The sequence below is a fragment of the Anguilla anguilla genome, chromosome 1, assembly GCF_013347855.1.
Source record: "Anguilla anguilla isolate fAngAng1 chromosome 1, fAngAng1.pri, whole genome shotgun sequence".
Lineage (NCBI taxonomy): Eukaryota > Metazoa > Chordata > Actinopteri > Anguilliformes > Anguillidae > Anguilla > Anguilla anguilla.
This window is the reverse complement of record NC_049201.1, coordinates 84,997,479-85,012,386: the sequence shown is the minus strand read 5'-3', so window position 1 is coordinate 85,012,386 and position 14,908 is coordinate 84,997,479. Positions and strand designations below refer to the sequence as shown.

The 14,908-nt window shown below is 50.9% G+C and overlaps 1 protein-coding gene across 2 annotated transcripts in view; it reads left to right on the top strand.

Annotated features, from left to right (window-relative positions):
* The window catches only part of kmt2bb (lysine (K)-specific methyltransferase 2Bb), a 56,093-nt gene that overhangs the window by 5,944 nt on the left and 35,241 nt on the right, over nt 1-14,908 (top strand). Inside the window, exons 2-15 of one of the 2 annotated variants that reach the window (XM_035390622.1) lie at nt 414-492; nt 1,078-4,356; nt 4,553-4,761; nt 4,914-5,033; nt 5,933-6,089; nt 6,556-6,784; nt 7,162-7,226; nt 7,658-7,918; nt 8,863-8,969; nt 10,322-10,432; nt 11,691-11,804; nt 13,943-14,089; nt 14,400-14,492; nt 14,743-14,860. In XM_035390622.1, coding sequence (XP_035246513.1) covers nt 414-492; nt 1,078-4,356; nt 4,553-4,761; nt 4,914-5,033; nt 5,933-6,089; nt 6,556-6,784; nt 7,162-7,226; nt 7,658-7,918; nt 8,863-8,969; nt 10,322-10,432; nt 11,691-11,804; nt 13,943-14,089; nt 14,400-14,492; nt 14,743-14,860 — 5,089 coding nt within the window. The remainder of the gene's footprint in view (nt 1-413; nt 493-1,077; nt 4,357-4,552; nt 4,762-4,913; nt 5,034-5,932; nt 6,090-6,555; nt 6,785-7,161; nt 7,227-7,657; nt 7,919-8,862; nt 8,970-10,321; nt 10,433-11,690; nt 11,805-13,942; nt 14,090-14,399; nt 14,493-14,742; nt 14,861-14,908) is intronic. The other variant, XM_035390631.1, reaches the window with a different exon arrangement.

Sequence of the window (14,908 nt, the reverse complement as noted above, 5' to 3'; positions counted from 1 at the left end):
GGGGGGGATATTGGACCAGGCGGTTGTTGGGGCGCAGTCTTTATTGGAAAATAAATGAAAATCAGCACCCTAGTTTGTTGAAGACACTGCTGTAAGAGGTTGTAGTCTGTTGTACATATGAGTTTCTGGCTGAGTTTATTACCAAAATTTCTCTTGCTTGGAGAGCCAACAAGAGATGCAGCACAAATGTATATGGATAAAAAATAACCTTGATTAATTTAATTTTTAATTTTTAATTTTAATTTGATTAATGCATTAGTTGATCAATTGCTTTAATTAATATGTTAATTTTAACAGTCATAACTATTACCATTATAGTTGGTAAAATCTTGTGTGAATTAACATTACCTGGGTGTAAGAAAATGTTACTGTGCCATGCAAGAATTGGTTTTGATCCTCTGTGTCTCTGTCAGGGAGATGATTTTCGAGGGTTTGACCCTGAAAATGAAGGCTACAGGAGCCCTTTACGCTCCGGACACAATCCCTCAAAAAGTGAGTACCCCCCCTGTGCGAACCCTTTAAGGGGCAAGATCACAAATATTTGATTAGAATGTTCTTAACTGAAAATTCTAATGCTGATGTCACAATCACCATGGTAATTGAAAGCAGTGGAGCTCTAGAACACTGACCCCCCCCCCCCCCCCCCAACTTTCTTTCATTTTTAAAAATTTCCTTTGGGCTTTTTTTTCCCTGCTAACCGTGCATGGATTTGTAGAAATCTTCATGTCAGTTTCCAAATTTTTATTGGTGGATGGTAAAACATTTTACAAGCACAGAGGTCTGTTGCATAACTAAATTAGTTTTGGTTATGAACCAATTACAGTAATTGTGCTTGTGGTTCCTGTTTAAAACTAGACATTAGAGTATAGCTCCATCTTTCACGGCTGCATAAATTGGCAATGCGAGTTTGAATGGGTGATTCAGCTGCACTTGTTCGGCCTCCTCTGCTCCTGAATAATGTGTGATAGAATAACAAAGCTATAATCTGCAGTGAGGCAGTTGTTGAGAAAACACAGGCTGTGGTTTTGGATGTACTAATGAGAATTGACTGTACAACTCATTCATCTTTATTTTCAGGCAATACTCCGAAACCTAAATTGTCAAAACTGACACAAGAGAAGCACCCTCCTGCACCTGCCTTTTCGTCAACACGAACTGCTTCACCAGTTCCTAAAAAGCCTTCTAAACCGCCCCCAGAACCTAGGCAGAAATCTCAAGCAAACAGTGGCAAAGGTTCAAAAAACCACCCTTCACAAACAGCAAAGAAAGTGCCACCTCAGTCATCGACAAGGGGAAAACCCAAAAACTCCACAAAGCCCAGAATTACTGTCAAATTGGTGTCAAAAAAGACAGTCAAGAAAGAACCTGTGGTTCATCCGAAGCCCGGAAAAAAGCTAAAGGTGGCAGGTTTTAAATTCCTTTCGAAAGCCAGGAAAGTACAAGGTGCCCAGCTCTCCAGTGCCCATGTGAAGTTAAAGAAAGGGAGCCTAGCTGGAGGTGCAGAACCTGCAAAAAGCAGAGGGGGAAAAAGAGGACAAGCCACCGTCACGAAGCAAGGCGGGAGGAAGGCAGCAGAGAAAATAGAACCCAGCATTTTTCGTCGGAGGGCCAAAGCTAATACTGATGACCAAAAGACAGAAGGGGAGCCCGCTATGCCAAAGCTGGATCTTCCGTTGGGAGCTGTAAGTGCAGAGTCACAAACCGATGGAAGGAAATGCCGACGCAGGCGGAAAGCTTCGGAGACGAACCCTGAAGTCTTTAAACAAAGGAGGCGTAAAAAAATAGGTCCACTGTGTGAAACTGGTGGGAGTCTCATGACCGAATCAGAAAGTCCAAGTTTGGAGGTCAGCACTGCAGAGATCTCAACAGTGACAAGGGACAGTGCGGTACTTGGTGAGGAAAAGGAGAAAGTGTCAAGCATAAATGAGCACAAGGAAGACTATCAGGTAACTGGCATCCCTATCCCTTTAGCAGTAGAGCCAGAAAAGTCATCTGTTGATGCTGCTGAGTGCCTACCTTTTGAAAGTGACGGGCAAGACATGGGGATCCCAGGACTGAAGCTGAAGAGGGTTAGGAATCCCAAAGCTATGCTGGCCAGTTCAGCCCGGTCACACTCTAGTGGACATGGCTCCAAGGGCTCACGCAAGAAGCAGAGTAAATTTGTGTGGACCCTGACGTTAGTAAAAGGTAAAAGCAAAGCCAGTAAGCCACAGGAGTCTGAAGATCTTGGCAAAACAGCAGAGGGCGTGGGAGACTCCACAAAAATTAACCAAGCTTCTTCCGATGACTCTTGGGTGATTAAAAGTCCCGAGAAGGTGGACTGTGAGGAGATTAAAATTGAGGACGCACCAGAAGTAACAAAGCACAGACGAAAACGAGCAAAGTCATGTAAGCGGAGAAAAGACAAGTTATCTGTAAGTATTGAACTGGGAGAGGTGAAGCAAGCGTATCCAGATGAGGCCACACAAACGGATGGAAATATATTAATCGAAGACACTGTACCACCACTCCAGCTGAAGGTGGTTTCCTCACCCGGCAAATTCAACAGTTTGCAGCCGTCGTTCTTGATTCGTCGAGTTGGTCCTGATTCTGCGGAGAAAGAATTAATAGCGGAAACTATCAGTGATATTCCTGAGGAAAAACCGGCCGTATTGGAAGCTACCATCCAGCCAGCTCCTAAAGTAAGGGTGAGAGCTAACCTCACTAGCTCAAGAAAGAAGCGTGGCCATAAGCCTTGGACAAGCCACAAACGTAAGACTAAGAAGAATCTCCCTGTTGAAATCACTCCACATTTACCTGTTGCCGAAGCTGAGGCCAAGACTGAGGAATTTTCGGCAACAGCTGTTATGCCTAAGCCAAGACGACGAAAGAGTCAGGTGGGAGTTTCAAGGAGAAAAAGGTTGTCTCCTGTGAGGAAGAAGCAGTGGCCCTGTGAAACTGTGGCTGCTCTTGAGCCCGCCTCCTCTGAACCTTTGGCAGTGCCCGACACGCAGCCAGAGTCGAGGGAGGAGGTTGCTGCAGATCCAAAAGGAGATGGAGAGGTGTTGGTGTTGGAACCTCCTGTGACAGAAGAACGACCATTGTGTTTTGTGAGGAAACCTCGTAGACAAGGCAAGAAGCGTCGAAGGGCATTAATTGGTCAAAGGTTGAAACGTAAAGGTCAGCCTCCTAGATTGCCTCAGGAGAGGTTTGATGTTGAGGATTACCGTTCGTTTGCCACCTCGACCCCTTCAAGGCCTAAACTAGTTGGTGTTCTGAAGACAAAGTACCGTAGGAAACAAGTTCCTACCTCAAGCCTTCAGTTTCTTGGGGTGAAACGTGCAAGGGCCAGGCCAGCGATTTTGAGTAAGGAATTGGAAATGGGGTTAGCCCAGCAGTTTTTTGACCAGGATGAGAAGGATGGGGCAGAGGGAGGTTTGCAGCCAGCCTCCAGACAGCTGCAGAGGGGGAAATCCAAGTTCCTCAAGAACATCCGCCATTTTATCATGCCTGTGGTTAGTGCTCGATCCTCACGGGTCATCAAGACGCCAAAGAGGTTTATGGATGATGCAGGTATGTCTGTTCTCCCCAAAAGGAGTACCCCGAAGAAAGGCCACCACTTTGGCCTGCATCCACGGCTGGGCAGGAAACGTGAGGATGGTGTTGTTGAGGACCTGACTCCTGAAATGCCTCAGGAAAATGAAGACACTCTGACAGAGCCCTCATTGGATGCTGATCTGTCATTAAGCCAGGAGACCAGTGATGATTCCACACTTGCCGATGAAGGTCCGACCATCGACAATCTTTCGGGAAAGCGAAAGTCCCTCTTAAGGGAGCCCAGTTTCAAATGGCGTGTGATCGGGGCTTCTGGTGGAGAAGTGTTCACTCTCGCTAAACCCCGAGAGAAAGTTAGAAAATACAAGAAACGGCTTTCCCCTAAAGGTTTCCTAACATGCGGGGACCCATCTTCCTCCAGTCCTGCCCTCCCTCGCATGAAGAGGACTCCTAAGCTCTGTAAGGGGAAGACTCAGTCAAAGCTGTATAAAAAACTGAAGCTGACCCCAGGCACTGGTAGAAAACGCCGGAAGAAGGATGGGACCTGCTTTGCTTTTGGAAACCCCGCTGATGTGGAAAAGAGAGGCCGAGCTGACGACGACAAGGGCTCGTGTGGGATGAAGTCTCTCTCCGACACGGAGAACGAAAAACCCAAGCTGAAGATCGAGGATCTCAATTCTCCCGGAGTCGTCCGAAAAGTAGCGGTGTGTGTCCGCGCCAGTGATTCCGAAGTCCTGGTGTCGCAGAGTGGACCTCACACGGAGGAATGGGAAAAGGAAAAGATGAACATGAACGCTGAGTCTCCTAGGCCCAAACCCAACGGTAAACATTCTCTTCGCTTTGTACATAGGCATATGTTGTTTGTGAACTCCCAGACTAAAGAGATTAATTAACACATTAATTAAGCGTAATTTTTGGTTTGAACATGTTCATAAAATGCGATGTGTATTTAACTTGATTAATGTTCTGTTAGCCGTGTTCTGTTGCCCCTGTTTGACTACCCTGTCCTCTCCTAAAGATGAGACCTTGAAATCAGAGGCTACAGATCAGGAGCTGCAGCCTGAGTTGGACGGGAGTACGGAGAGCGACCGGGTGGTGTTGGAGGAGAAGGGCACCTCGAACCGCATTCGTCTGACCAGTGCCAACAAGAGGATGTTCCACCTGCTGAAAAGGGCCAGGGTCCAGCTCATCAAGATTGACCAGCAGAAACAGCTGAAGTCTTCCCAGGTAACGGCCCTTTCCCGGTTACACGTCCTAGATGTTGTGCTTCACTGTCTGTTTTTCGGTTTTCCTTCGCCGGTGCTGTTACGATCTCTGTCGTAAGTCAAGCGCTTAACGGCACTCGCGTGCAACGGTGACTAAACGTGGGTTTTCTGTAGCTTCTGTGCGGGTCTATGAGTGCGGGAGCTCGAGATGCCAGTGTGACAGGTGTGAAGAGAAGGATGAAAAGAAAGGAGCGCATTGAAGCTGGCTCCGCTAACAAGAATGGGGCCCCTCAGGTATGGGTATGACTCTGAGACAGAAACTCAAAAACTCCTTCCACGCACTTACCGTTAAGCCACTGACTTTTTTTGTTTGTTGCTGCCCCAGGCCACACAGTACTGCAAGAGCGAACTAATATTGATCACATGAATGATTGGTACAGTATCTGTGAATCTGAGTGTGCCCTGCAGGTGTTCACGTTGACTAGAGAAACTCTGGTTCACTTAACCTCACACTCCTCTTGGTAGGCACCATCACTGTAGTCAGTTAATGAAATAGCTGAGGCTTCAACCTAAAGACTTCAGTGCTGGCCTGCCTGTATTAGGTGAACCACCTGAAGCCCTTAAGTTGCATATTTTCTATTTGTTGACCCCTAACTTAGTTCTGTGAAGTAACAGGTTTGCACTATGAAGCTGTTGACATTTATATTTCAAGTCTTCATCACCCAGTAACATTGCAAGACAATGGCGAGCATTTCATGAGTAAAAGTTTGAGCGCACACTTAATCTTCTGCCATCAGTTCTGTGATTAAAAATGAGTCTTCTTATTGTAACAGAATAATGAGCATCATAGTGAGAATCATTGTATTTTCGGTTGCTTTGATGTGACCACTGCCCCTGAATGTGCAACGTGGTTCTAGTCATCCTTGTAAACGTCCAGTATAAAAACGTGTAAGTGTCCAGTCGGTCTTTCTGCCTGTGTATTGCGCGTGTGTGTAAGTATGAGTGAGTGTAGTCCTGCAGTGAAATCTGCTGTGCTCGTCTGTTGTGAATGTAATCCAACAGTGTTCTGTAGCCGCACTTCTTTTTGGACTGCAGGGTTGTCTCCAAGTGGCCGATCGCTGCTGTTAGGACAGTCGGTTTGAGCCTGTCTTCCTGTTCTCTCCAACCCCCCCCCCCCCCCCCCCCTCCGGCAGGACCTGCGCCGGGGCGGCCCGCGGATCAAGCACGTGTGCCGGGCGGCGGCCGTGGTGCTGGGCCAGCCCCGCGCCACCGTCCCCGAAGACGGGCCGAGGCTGAGCGCCCTGCCGCTCCACGAGCGGTCCGGCGCCTCCCCCTCCCCCACCGCACAGGGTGAGGCCCCCCGAGAGCGCCGAGCCGCTCTGCTGCTGAGCCGGGCGCTCGCCGGCCTGACGCTAGAGACGCTAGAGAATCCGTGGATGTGCTCACTTTCTGTCTTCTGCCTGCTTCTTTCTCCTTCCCCCCCGTGTTCATCAGTCGATGAGGTGACATCTTTCTTTGTGAAAGTCGCATCGTGTACATTTACGATCATCCTTCTTGCAGGTGCTCTTGTCCATCTCACAAGGCCATTCTGACTAATGATACCAAGTGCAAATAGGTTTGGGTTGCTAACTATAAGCAACAGAACAGCGTAGGAACAGACACTATGTATTTAATGCAAGGCTGGTCAGATTCAGCCTCAATGCAAGTGGGTTATTTCTCTCTTCTTTTTTTCCTTGAGTTTGTGCCTTCCTCGAGTGTGAGAAAACCCCAAAGGATTCTTTTTTAATGGTGGTCTCCCCCCCCCCCCCACCCACAGGCCGGACGTCCCCTTCAGGGCCCGGAAGCCCCGCCCAGCAGGAGCCGAAGGTTTCTAAGGGGCGGGGCCTAGTCGTGCGTCCGCGAAGCGAGTACGGGCCCTTCGGCATGAGGTCACGGAGGTGTGGGACCTGCAAGGGGTGCCACCACGAGGAGGACTGCGGAAAGTGCATCAACTGCCTGGACAAGCCCAAGTTCGGGGGACCCAACACAAAACGCCAGTGCTGTGTGTAAGTGGCTCGCTGTCGATGCTCAAGGCAACCTGTAACCCTCAGGAGGAGGGTTTTTTTAACCAGCTTTTGAGTCTAATAGTTCTAGACAGTTCAACCCATAAACCAAAAAAAAGCCTTTCCTCCATGAGTCATGTTTGCAATTTGTTTTGTGAACTAAATATACTCCTCATTGTATTTGAAAATAGGATTCATTGCTACTGATGCAAAAAATCGGGCAATTTCTCTTCCATAGATGGGATTTACAATGATAGTATCCATTTCCAGTTGCATTTCCGCCTTTGACCTTTACACTTCAAATGACTGAACTCATTTAATATCATATGGGACCGCTCACTTTCTCTTGCTCTCTCTCTCCCTTCCTTCCTCCCTTCAAGGTTTAAGAGGTGTGACCGGATCGAGGAGAGAAAGGCTCAGCGCCTGGTGGGCAAGTTCCACAAAGGTACGCCGGCATGCAGTTACACACACCATCCATCGGATGTCGCCATTTACCCCAGAATGAGCTCATTCTCGAGCCTCATCATAGCGCCTGAAGCCATTTGCGTTTACGTTTAGGCATTTAACAGAAGCTGTGGTCCGGTCAGAGTGACTGACTTTAGTGTGGATGTACAGGTTTAGGCCACAAGCAGTGCTGATGCCAAGTCACTAGGTTCATAACAGATGGTAGTCGTCAAGGCATAATCCTGCAACATGAAGTTAGGTACTCTAATAGATGCAAGGAAGGAAATGGAGATTATTAGGAAGCATGGGTTATAGTTTCATTTTTCAACGGTTTGAGCATCAGATGCAGTTTAAATAGGCATGTTTTCACTGGTGTGTGTGTGTGCGCGCACATGCGTGTGTGTGTGTGTGTGTGTGTGTGTGTGTGTACAGTTCACACAAAGCGGAGGAGGTCATCTGCGAGCGGCTGTCACTCCAGCAACGACGAGGGCGAGGCGGGGGAAGCGGGGGGCCGGTCGCCGGCCACGCCCACGGCCGACGGAGAGAGCCCGTCGCTACGGAAACAGCCGCGCCGCTGCGTGAAACCGCGCTCCTACTGCGACCTCCTGGACTACGACTCGGACCTGGACATGGTGGGCGGCTCCAGCTCCGCCTCCCCTGGCCGCCGCCGAGCGTCCGGGCCCCGCAGCCAAGGTAGGAGCGGGAGGACGGGTCAGCTGACCAGGGCACAGATACCCAGCTCTGCGTGCGCGCGCATTGGGTGTGCTGTCTCCCTCTAGTGGCGAAGCTGGAACATTTCAGTTTTATGCGTAGTGTGAATGTCAATGTGGGGGCCCAGCCAAGCGTAGCACCCTGTAACACTGAGACCTCCTGTCGTTAGGCAGTGGAGAGGATTGGAGGAATGCCGCAGATGACCTGGTTAGTTGAACAAGGCCCTCCTGCCCTGTTCCAGGAGATCTGCCATCCTGCACGTTTTCATTTTAACCCTGATTTGATAGCCCTGATTCTACTGAGTTAGCGGCTCAGCGAGATCGCTAGCTGTTGAACGAGGTTCGCTTTGCCAGAGTTGAAATGGAAACCTACAGGATGTGTCCTGGTCTAGAAGCTGAGGTGGGGGTGTGGGGCGGGGGGGGCGGGTGACTTTTCGGGCGGGTGACCCCAGGTTCCTGCCTCGGCCACAACCATTGGCCTGCCATCATTCATATCTAGTGTATCATGGGATTGTTTCCTTGGTTTACCGGAAAGTTTTTTATTTTCCATGATGCCTGGTTTTTATATTTTTTGATTCCCGATTGAAGAGAAAAAGAAGTAATAAGTGAAAATTGTTCCACCAGAAGGAAAAGTTTTACATACCCAGACAGTTTCGTCTGTAATTGGTTTAACAGAAGATGGGTGGGATGGGCATTTTACATGCTGTAGGGGGTTTTTGGCTGGACCGCAACAGCGGGTCCAGCCCTATAAACGTGAATGTCTGTGACTGACTGAGTGACTGAGTGACTGATGAAGTTACACCGCGCATGTCTGTGACTGAGTGACTGAGTGATGAAGTCACGCCATTGGCCGGCCGGTTCGGTCCAGCCATATGCTAGGTTTTGACCGGGTCTTGTCTTATTTGTATTTTTTTGCCGCCCCCCCAGACCTGGCGTCGCTGGACGGCTTCCCCGGCGGCGTTTCGGAGGACGGCGTGCGGCATCGCCGACCCGGCCAGCACCGAGTCCCGCCCTGCCGCCGCAAGGTGGAAAAGGTAAAGGTTAGGCGGGCGCGGCCCGATGGCGGCCCGATGGCGGCCGGCCGGACTCACACAGTAACGTTTCCGCGTGGGCGCAGGGACGGGCGGCTCCAGGCCCTCCGAGTCACGTTCGCCCTCATCCGGGGCGTCAAAAACACAAATAACGTTCCCCAAGCAAGAGTGTTTCATGAGGAGAACGGGCCTCTGCATCTGGCGTAGTAACCCACAAGGGCAGGGTTGTTCTGAGTCCCCCATTCACAGCTGTGTGTGTGTGAGGCTGGGGGGACTACTTGACATTTAATGATTTGAGTGTAGAAAGATTTTAACCAATTTACATCTCATTTTCCACCTAATTTCCACTCCCCTTTGTTCAGAAGTATATCAGTGAACTCCAATGCTCCCCTCAGCTCAGCACACGTAGCCCGTGTGATGCCTGCGCAGTGGTTTGCTCCAGACTGGAGGGGAATGAGGGCGATGCTCACAGCTCTCAGGGCTAGGAAAAGCCCGGTCCTGCTTTAACTGCCTTTAACTGCCCTAACTGCACAAACTAACAGACTCTGATTCTGGGACTCCTAGATGGATAACACGCTCCTGCGGGACATTGCACGTCTCTCTCTCTCTCTGTCTCTCTCTCTCCCCCCTCCCTCTTCTTCTCTCTCTCTCGTGCTGTCTCTCTTTTTGTCTTCCTCTCTCTCTCCCTCTCTCTTTCTCTTCCTCTCTCTCTCCCCCTCTCTCTCCCTCCCTCTCCCTCTCTCTCTCTCTCTCTCTCTGTCTCTCTCCCCAGCCCCCTCCCCCCCCCCCCCTCTGTACGCACGCGGTTCTTCCTCTCTCTCTCACCCGGTGGTGGTGTTTGCTGGTGGTGGTGTTTGCTGGTGGCGGTGTTTCCTGGTGGCGGTGTTTGCTGGTGGCGGTGTTTCCTGGTGGCGGTGTTTGCTGGTGGCGGTGTTTCCTGGTGGTGGGGTGCCTGTCCCCTCTGCGTGTGCGGCCTGCCTGCCGGGGATCTTTTTTGGCGTAACGCTGGTGCTCTTCTGCTTTGGCTGTAGCGGTGCCGCCCCTCTCAGGCTCTGCAGGAGGACGCGGGCGGGGCCGACGCGGCGCGGGTGGAGAGGGAGAGCCGGCAGGCGGAGCTCCTGCTCCTCCGCATGGTGCGCTCGGAGTCCGAGGACACGCTGTCCGAGCGGGAGGACGAGCCGCCGCCCACCGCCAGCCTGGCCCCGCCCAGCGAGGCGGCGGGGGCGGTGGCGAGGGCGGTGACTGTGGCGGTTGCCGCGCCGATGGTGGAAGGAAAGCCGAAGAAGGTGGTGGACTCGGAGGTGGGGGCGCGGGACCCTGCCCGAGCTCATCCCCTCTGTCTCCCCCCTTCCCAGAGCCCCCTGGAGCAGACCCCGCCCAGCGTCCTGGCCGCGCTCGCCAACGGCTTCGCCCAGAGGGAGAAGGAGCCGTCCGAGCCCTCGCACAAGATCCGGGTCGACTTCAAGGTAGGCCCAGACCGCCCTCTCCGCCAGCCACTCCGGTTCTGAAGCCAAGGGTGGACCAATCGGGTTCGCCAACCACTCCGGTCCTGAAGCCAAGGGTGGACCAATCGGGTTCGCCAGCCGCTACGGTCCTGAAGCCAAGGGTGGACCAATCGGGTTCGCTAGCTGCTATGGTCCTGAAGCCAAGGGTGGACCAATCCGGTTCGCCAGCCGCTATGATCCTGAAGCCAAGGGTGGACCTATCAGGTTCACCAGCTGCTATGGTCCTGCAGCCAAGGATGATAAGATAAGATAAGATAGACTTTATTGATCCCCAGGTGGGGACATTTGGGTGTTACAGCAGCAGATGAAACAACGTATCACACATAGACGTAAAAGGGAAAGCATTCATAAAGTGCTTGATGGACCAATCGGGGTTAGTTTCCTGCCTGAATCAGCACTGCCGTTAGGGGCATAGATTCAGGAGCTACCTTCAGGTCCACAGCCGACTGTTTTCATGAAGTTCTTCTCTGATGAGACTGTACACCTGTGGTGAGACTGTAGAGTTGGGTATTTAACTCCCACCAGCCACACCTCTTCCCCGATGAAGACAATTTACTGGAACCGGTCTCTTGCCCTCCTCAAAATAAAAATAAAGAAGTTGAGCGTGAATTTTTCCTGACTGTAGTTACCGCACAGTGACGCGGCGCTGGAAATACTGTGGTGTGTACACGTCCCCCGATTAAAAAAAAACTCCTGAATCCCTGCGATAACCTGCAATACGTTCAACATCCACCATGTGTCAGTGTTGCACCTAGCTTTCCGTTTGTTTCGTTCGCTTTCGTTCATGAAATTTTTGTGAGGAAATTTGGCGAGTTTGTAAGGCATGATAACTCTAACCCTAATCCAAACCGTGTCCATAATTTAAAGATGGGACTGTTCTCATTTTTAATTTAAATGCATTTCTTTCATTTTCTGCTTCCTTTCTGTTTGCCTGACCCGCCTCTCCCCCTGTCCCACAGGAGGACTGTAACATCCAAAACCTCTGTGTTACTCTGACCTGCCCCTCTCCCTCTGTCCCACAGGAGGACTGTAACATCCAAAACCTGTGTGTGTGTCTCTCTGACCTGCCCCTCTCCCTCTGTCCCACAGGAGGACTGTAACATCCAAAACCTGGGTGTGACTCTCTGACCTGCCCCTCTCTCTCTGTCCCACAGGAGGATTGTAACATCCAAAACCTGGGTGTGACTCTCTGACCTGCCCCTCTCCCTCTGTCCCACAGGAGGATTGTAATATCCAAAACGTGTGGCTGATGGGGGGCCTGAGCGTGCTCACCTCTGTCCCGACCGTGCCGCAGTACGTCTGCCTGCTCTGCGCCAGCAAAGGTCACCATGAGGTACTGCTTGCTCGCCCACGGCCCGCTGGACAGGGCGCGCCCCACACCACTCCACCCCACTTTTCAGAAAACGTCTGAGTGCTGTCATTTTGTGGAGCTGATCTCACTACTGTGGCACTTCGATGATGAGTGTTACATGTGGATATGTGTGTACATGAGTGTGTGTGTGTATTTGTGGGTTTGTGCGTGTGTGTGTGTGTGTGTACGTGAGTGTGTGTGTGTGTGTGTGTACGTGAGTGTGTGTGCGTGTGTACGTGAGTGTGTGTGCGTGTGTACGTGAGTGTGTGTGCGTGTGTGTGTGTGTACGTGTGTGTGTGTGTGTACGTGAGTGTGTGCGTGTGTGTGTACGTGAGTGTGTGTGTGTGTGCGTGAGTGAGTGTGTGCGTGCGTGCTTGCGTGTGTGTGTCTGTATGTGCGTACGTGTATACGTGTGTGTGCCCATGTCTGTGTCTGCGTGTCTGTGTGTGTATGTATGTGACGTACAGAAGTTTGGTCAAATCTGTGTGAAATGGCTGCATGCTCCACAGGGTACAGACTCGTACATGCCGTATTTCTGCAGACCTGAACGCAGACGTGGTTTTTATTTGCTTTATTTAGTTATATAGTTTGAAAAGTGGAGCCTTTAATACGCTCTCCTCCGGACAGCTCCACGCCTGTCCCCCGGCACACCCAACCATCGGCCTGCCGTTGTGAATAGAGTCATCCTTCCCCGGCATTGATTATATCGTCACAACATCATTTTCCTGTATTACACGTGTATTATTATTAATTATGTTTTTCCAACGAGTTGGTGCCAGTTCCCCCTCCCACTCTGAGCCAGTTCCTGTAATGTGCCAATGCCCTTTGAAGAGAATTTAATTTTTAAAAAGTGTAGCACAGTGGGTAAGGAACTGGGCTTGGATATCCATTACCGGATAGGACACTGCTGTTGTACCCTTGAGAAAAGTACTTAACCTGAATTGCTTCAGTACATATCCAGCTGTATAAATGGATACAATGTTAAAAAAAAAAAATAATAAAGCAAAAAATGGAATCGTTGTGTAAGTCGCTCTGGATAAAGGTGTCTGCTAAATGCCTGTAATTTAAAAAAAAAAAAAAAAAAAAAAAAAAAAGGTCTTGAAACATGATTGACTAGTTTGACTTTAAATGACGCCTGGTGAAGGCGATTCCTGAGCTTGAGAATGAGTGGTTGCAGTGGCGCATGCAGCGATGCTGAAATGCAGTGAGTGGTTGCAGTGGCGCATGCAGCGATGCTGAAATGCAGTGAGTGGCTGCAGCGGTGCATGCAGCGATGCTGAAATGCAGTGAGTGGTTGCAGTGGTGCATGCAGCGATGCTGAAATGCAGTGAGTGGTTGCAGTGGTGCATGCAGCGATGCTGAAATGCAGTGAGTGGTTGCAGTGGTGCATGCAGCGATGCTGAAATGCAGTGAGTGGTTGCAGTGGTGCATGCAGCGATGCTGAAATGCAGTGAGTGGTTGCAGTGGTGCATGCAGCGATGCTGAAATGCAGTGAGTGGTTGCAGTGGTGCATGCAGCGATGCTGAAATGCAGTGAGTGGTTGCAGTGGTGCATGCAGCGATGCTGAAATGCAGTGAGTGGTTGCAGTGGTGCATGCAGCGATGCTGAAATGCAGTGAGTGGTTGCAGTGGTGCATGCAGCGATGCTGAAATGCAGTGAGTGGTTGCAGTGGTGCATGCAGCGATGCTGAAATGCAGTGAGTGATTGCAGTGGTGCATGCAGCGATGCTGAAATGCAGTGAGTGATTGCAGTGGTGCATGCAGCGATGCTGAAATGCAGTGAGTGGTTGCAGTGCTGCATGCAGCGATACTGAAATGCAGTGAGTGGTTGCAGTGGCGCATGCAGCGATGCTGAAATGCAGTGAGTGGTTGCAGTGGTGCATGCAGCGATGCTGAAATGCAGTGAGTGGTTGCAGTGGCGCATGCAGCGATGCTGAAATGCAGTGAGTGGTTGCAGTGGTGCATGCAGCGATGCTGAAATGCAGTGAGTGGTTGCAGTGGTGCATGCAGCGATGCTGAAATGCAGTGAGTGGTTGCAGTGGTGCATGCAGCGATGCTGAAATGCAGTGAGTGGTTGCAGTGGTGCATGCAGCGAGCTCTAACGCCTCTTCCTCCTCACAGATGCTGTACTGTCAGGTGTGCTGCGAGCCCTTTCACCGGTTTTGCCTGGAGCCTGCAGAGCGCCCCCTGGAGGAGAATAAGGAGAACTGGTGCTGCCGCCGCTGCAAGTTCTGCCACGTCTGTGGGCGCAAGAACAAACCGTCTAAGGTAGTGTGGCTTGGGGCACTTTGACATGGGGGGACACGTAGACCTGGGGGGGGGCACATCGACCTGGGCGGGGGCACACTCACCTGTGTTTGGCACACCTACCGCACACTCATCTTTGGCTGGGAGTTTTTTTATTATTGTATTTTCTGGAAGTTGTTTTATTGTTGTTTTATTGCAAAAAAAAAAAAAATTATATTATTCTCTGGGCGTTGTTTTATTATTTTATTTTCTGGGAATTGTTTTATTATTTTAATTTCTGGGAATTGTTTTATTATCTTATTTTCTGATTTGGACTTTTGCTCCTTTCCAGCCCCTGCTTGAGTGTGAGAAATGCCAGAACTGCTATCATCCCTCCTGCCTGGGCCCCAACTACCCCAAACCCAACAAGCGCAAGAAATCCTGGGTGAGCCTCGCCCCCACAGGGGGTGGACCGCACAGGTCATCCCCCGGTTCAGGCTCTGGTGTAGGAGAGCTCGTCCTCCTGGAGGAGCACCTCCTCAGCCCCTCTCCTCCTCAGCCCCTCTCCTCCTCTCTCTGTATCAGTGTTTAATCAGGGCTGTTTTTGGACGGGAGGTCCCGGATGGGATCTCTGGGAATGGGTTTTCTTCCGGCTGTTTTGGTTCCGCCCTGTTCACTCCTGCCCCTCTCTGCAGGTGTGCATGACCTGCATCAGGTGTAAGAGCTGCGGCGTGACCCCGGGGAAGAGCTGGGACTCGGAGTGGAATCACGAAAAGGGCCTTTGCCCCGACTGCGTCAAACTCTACGACCAGGGTGAGAATCGCGCAGGGGACGGGGGCAGTGGCCGGCCAGGCTGTGGTT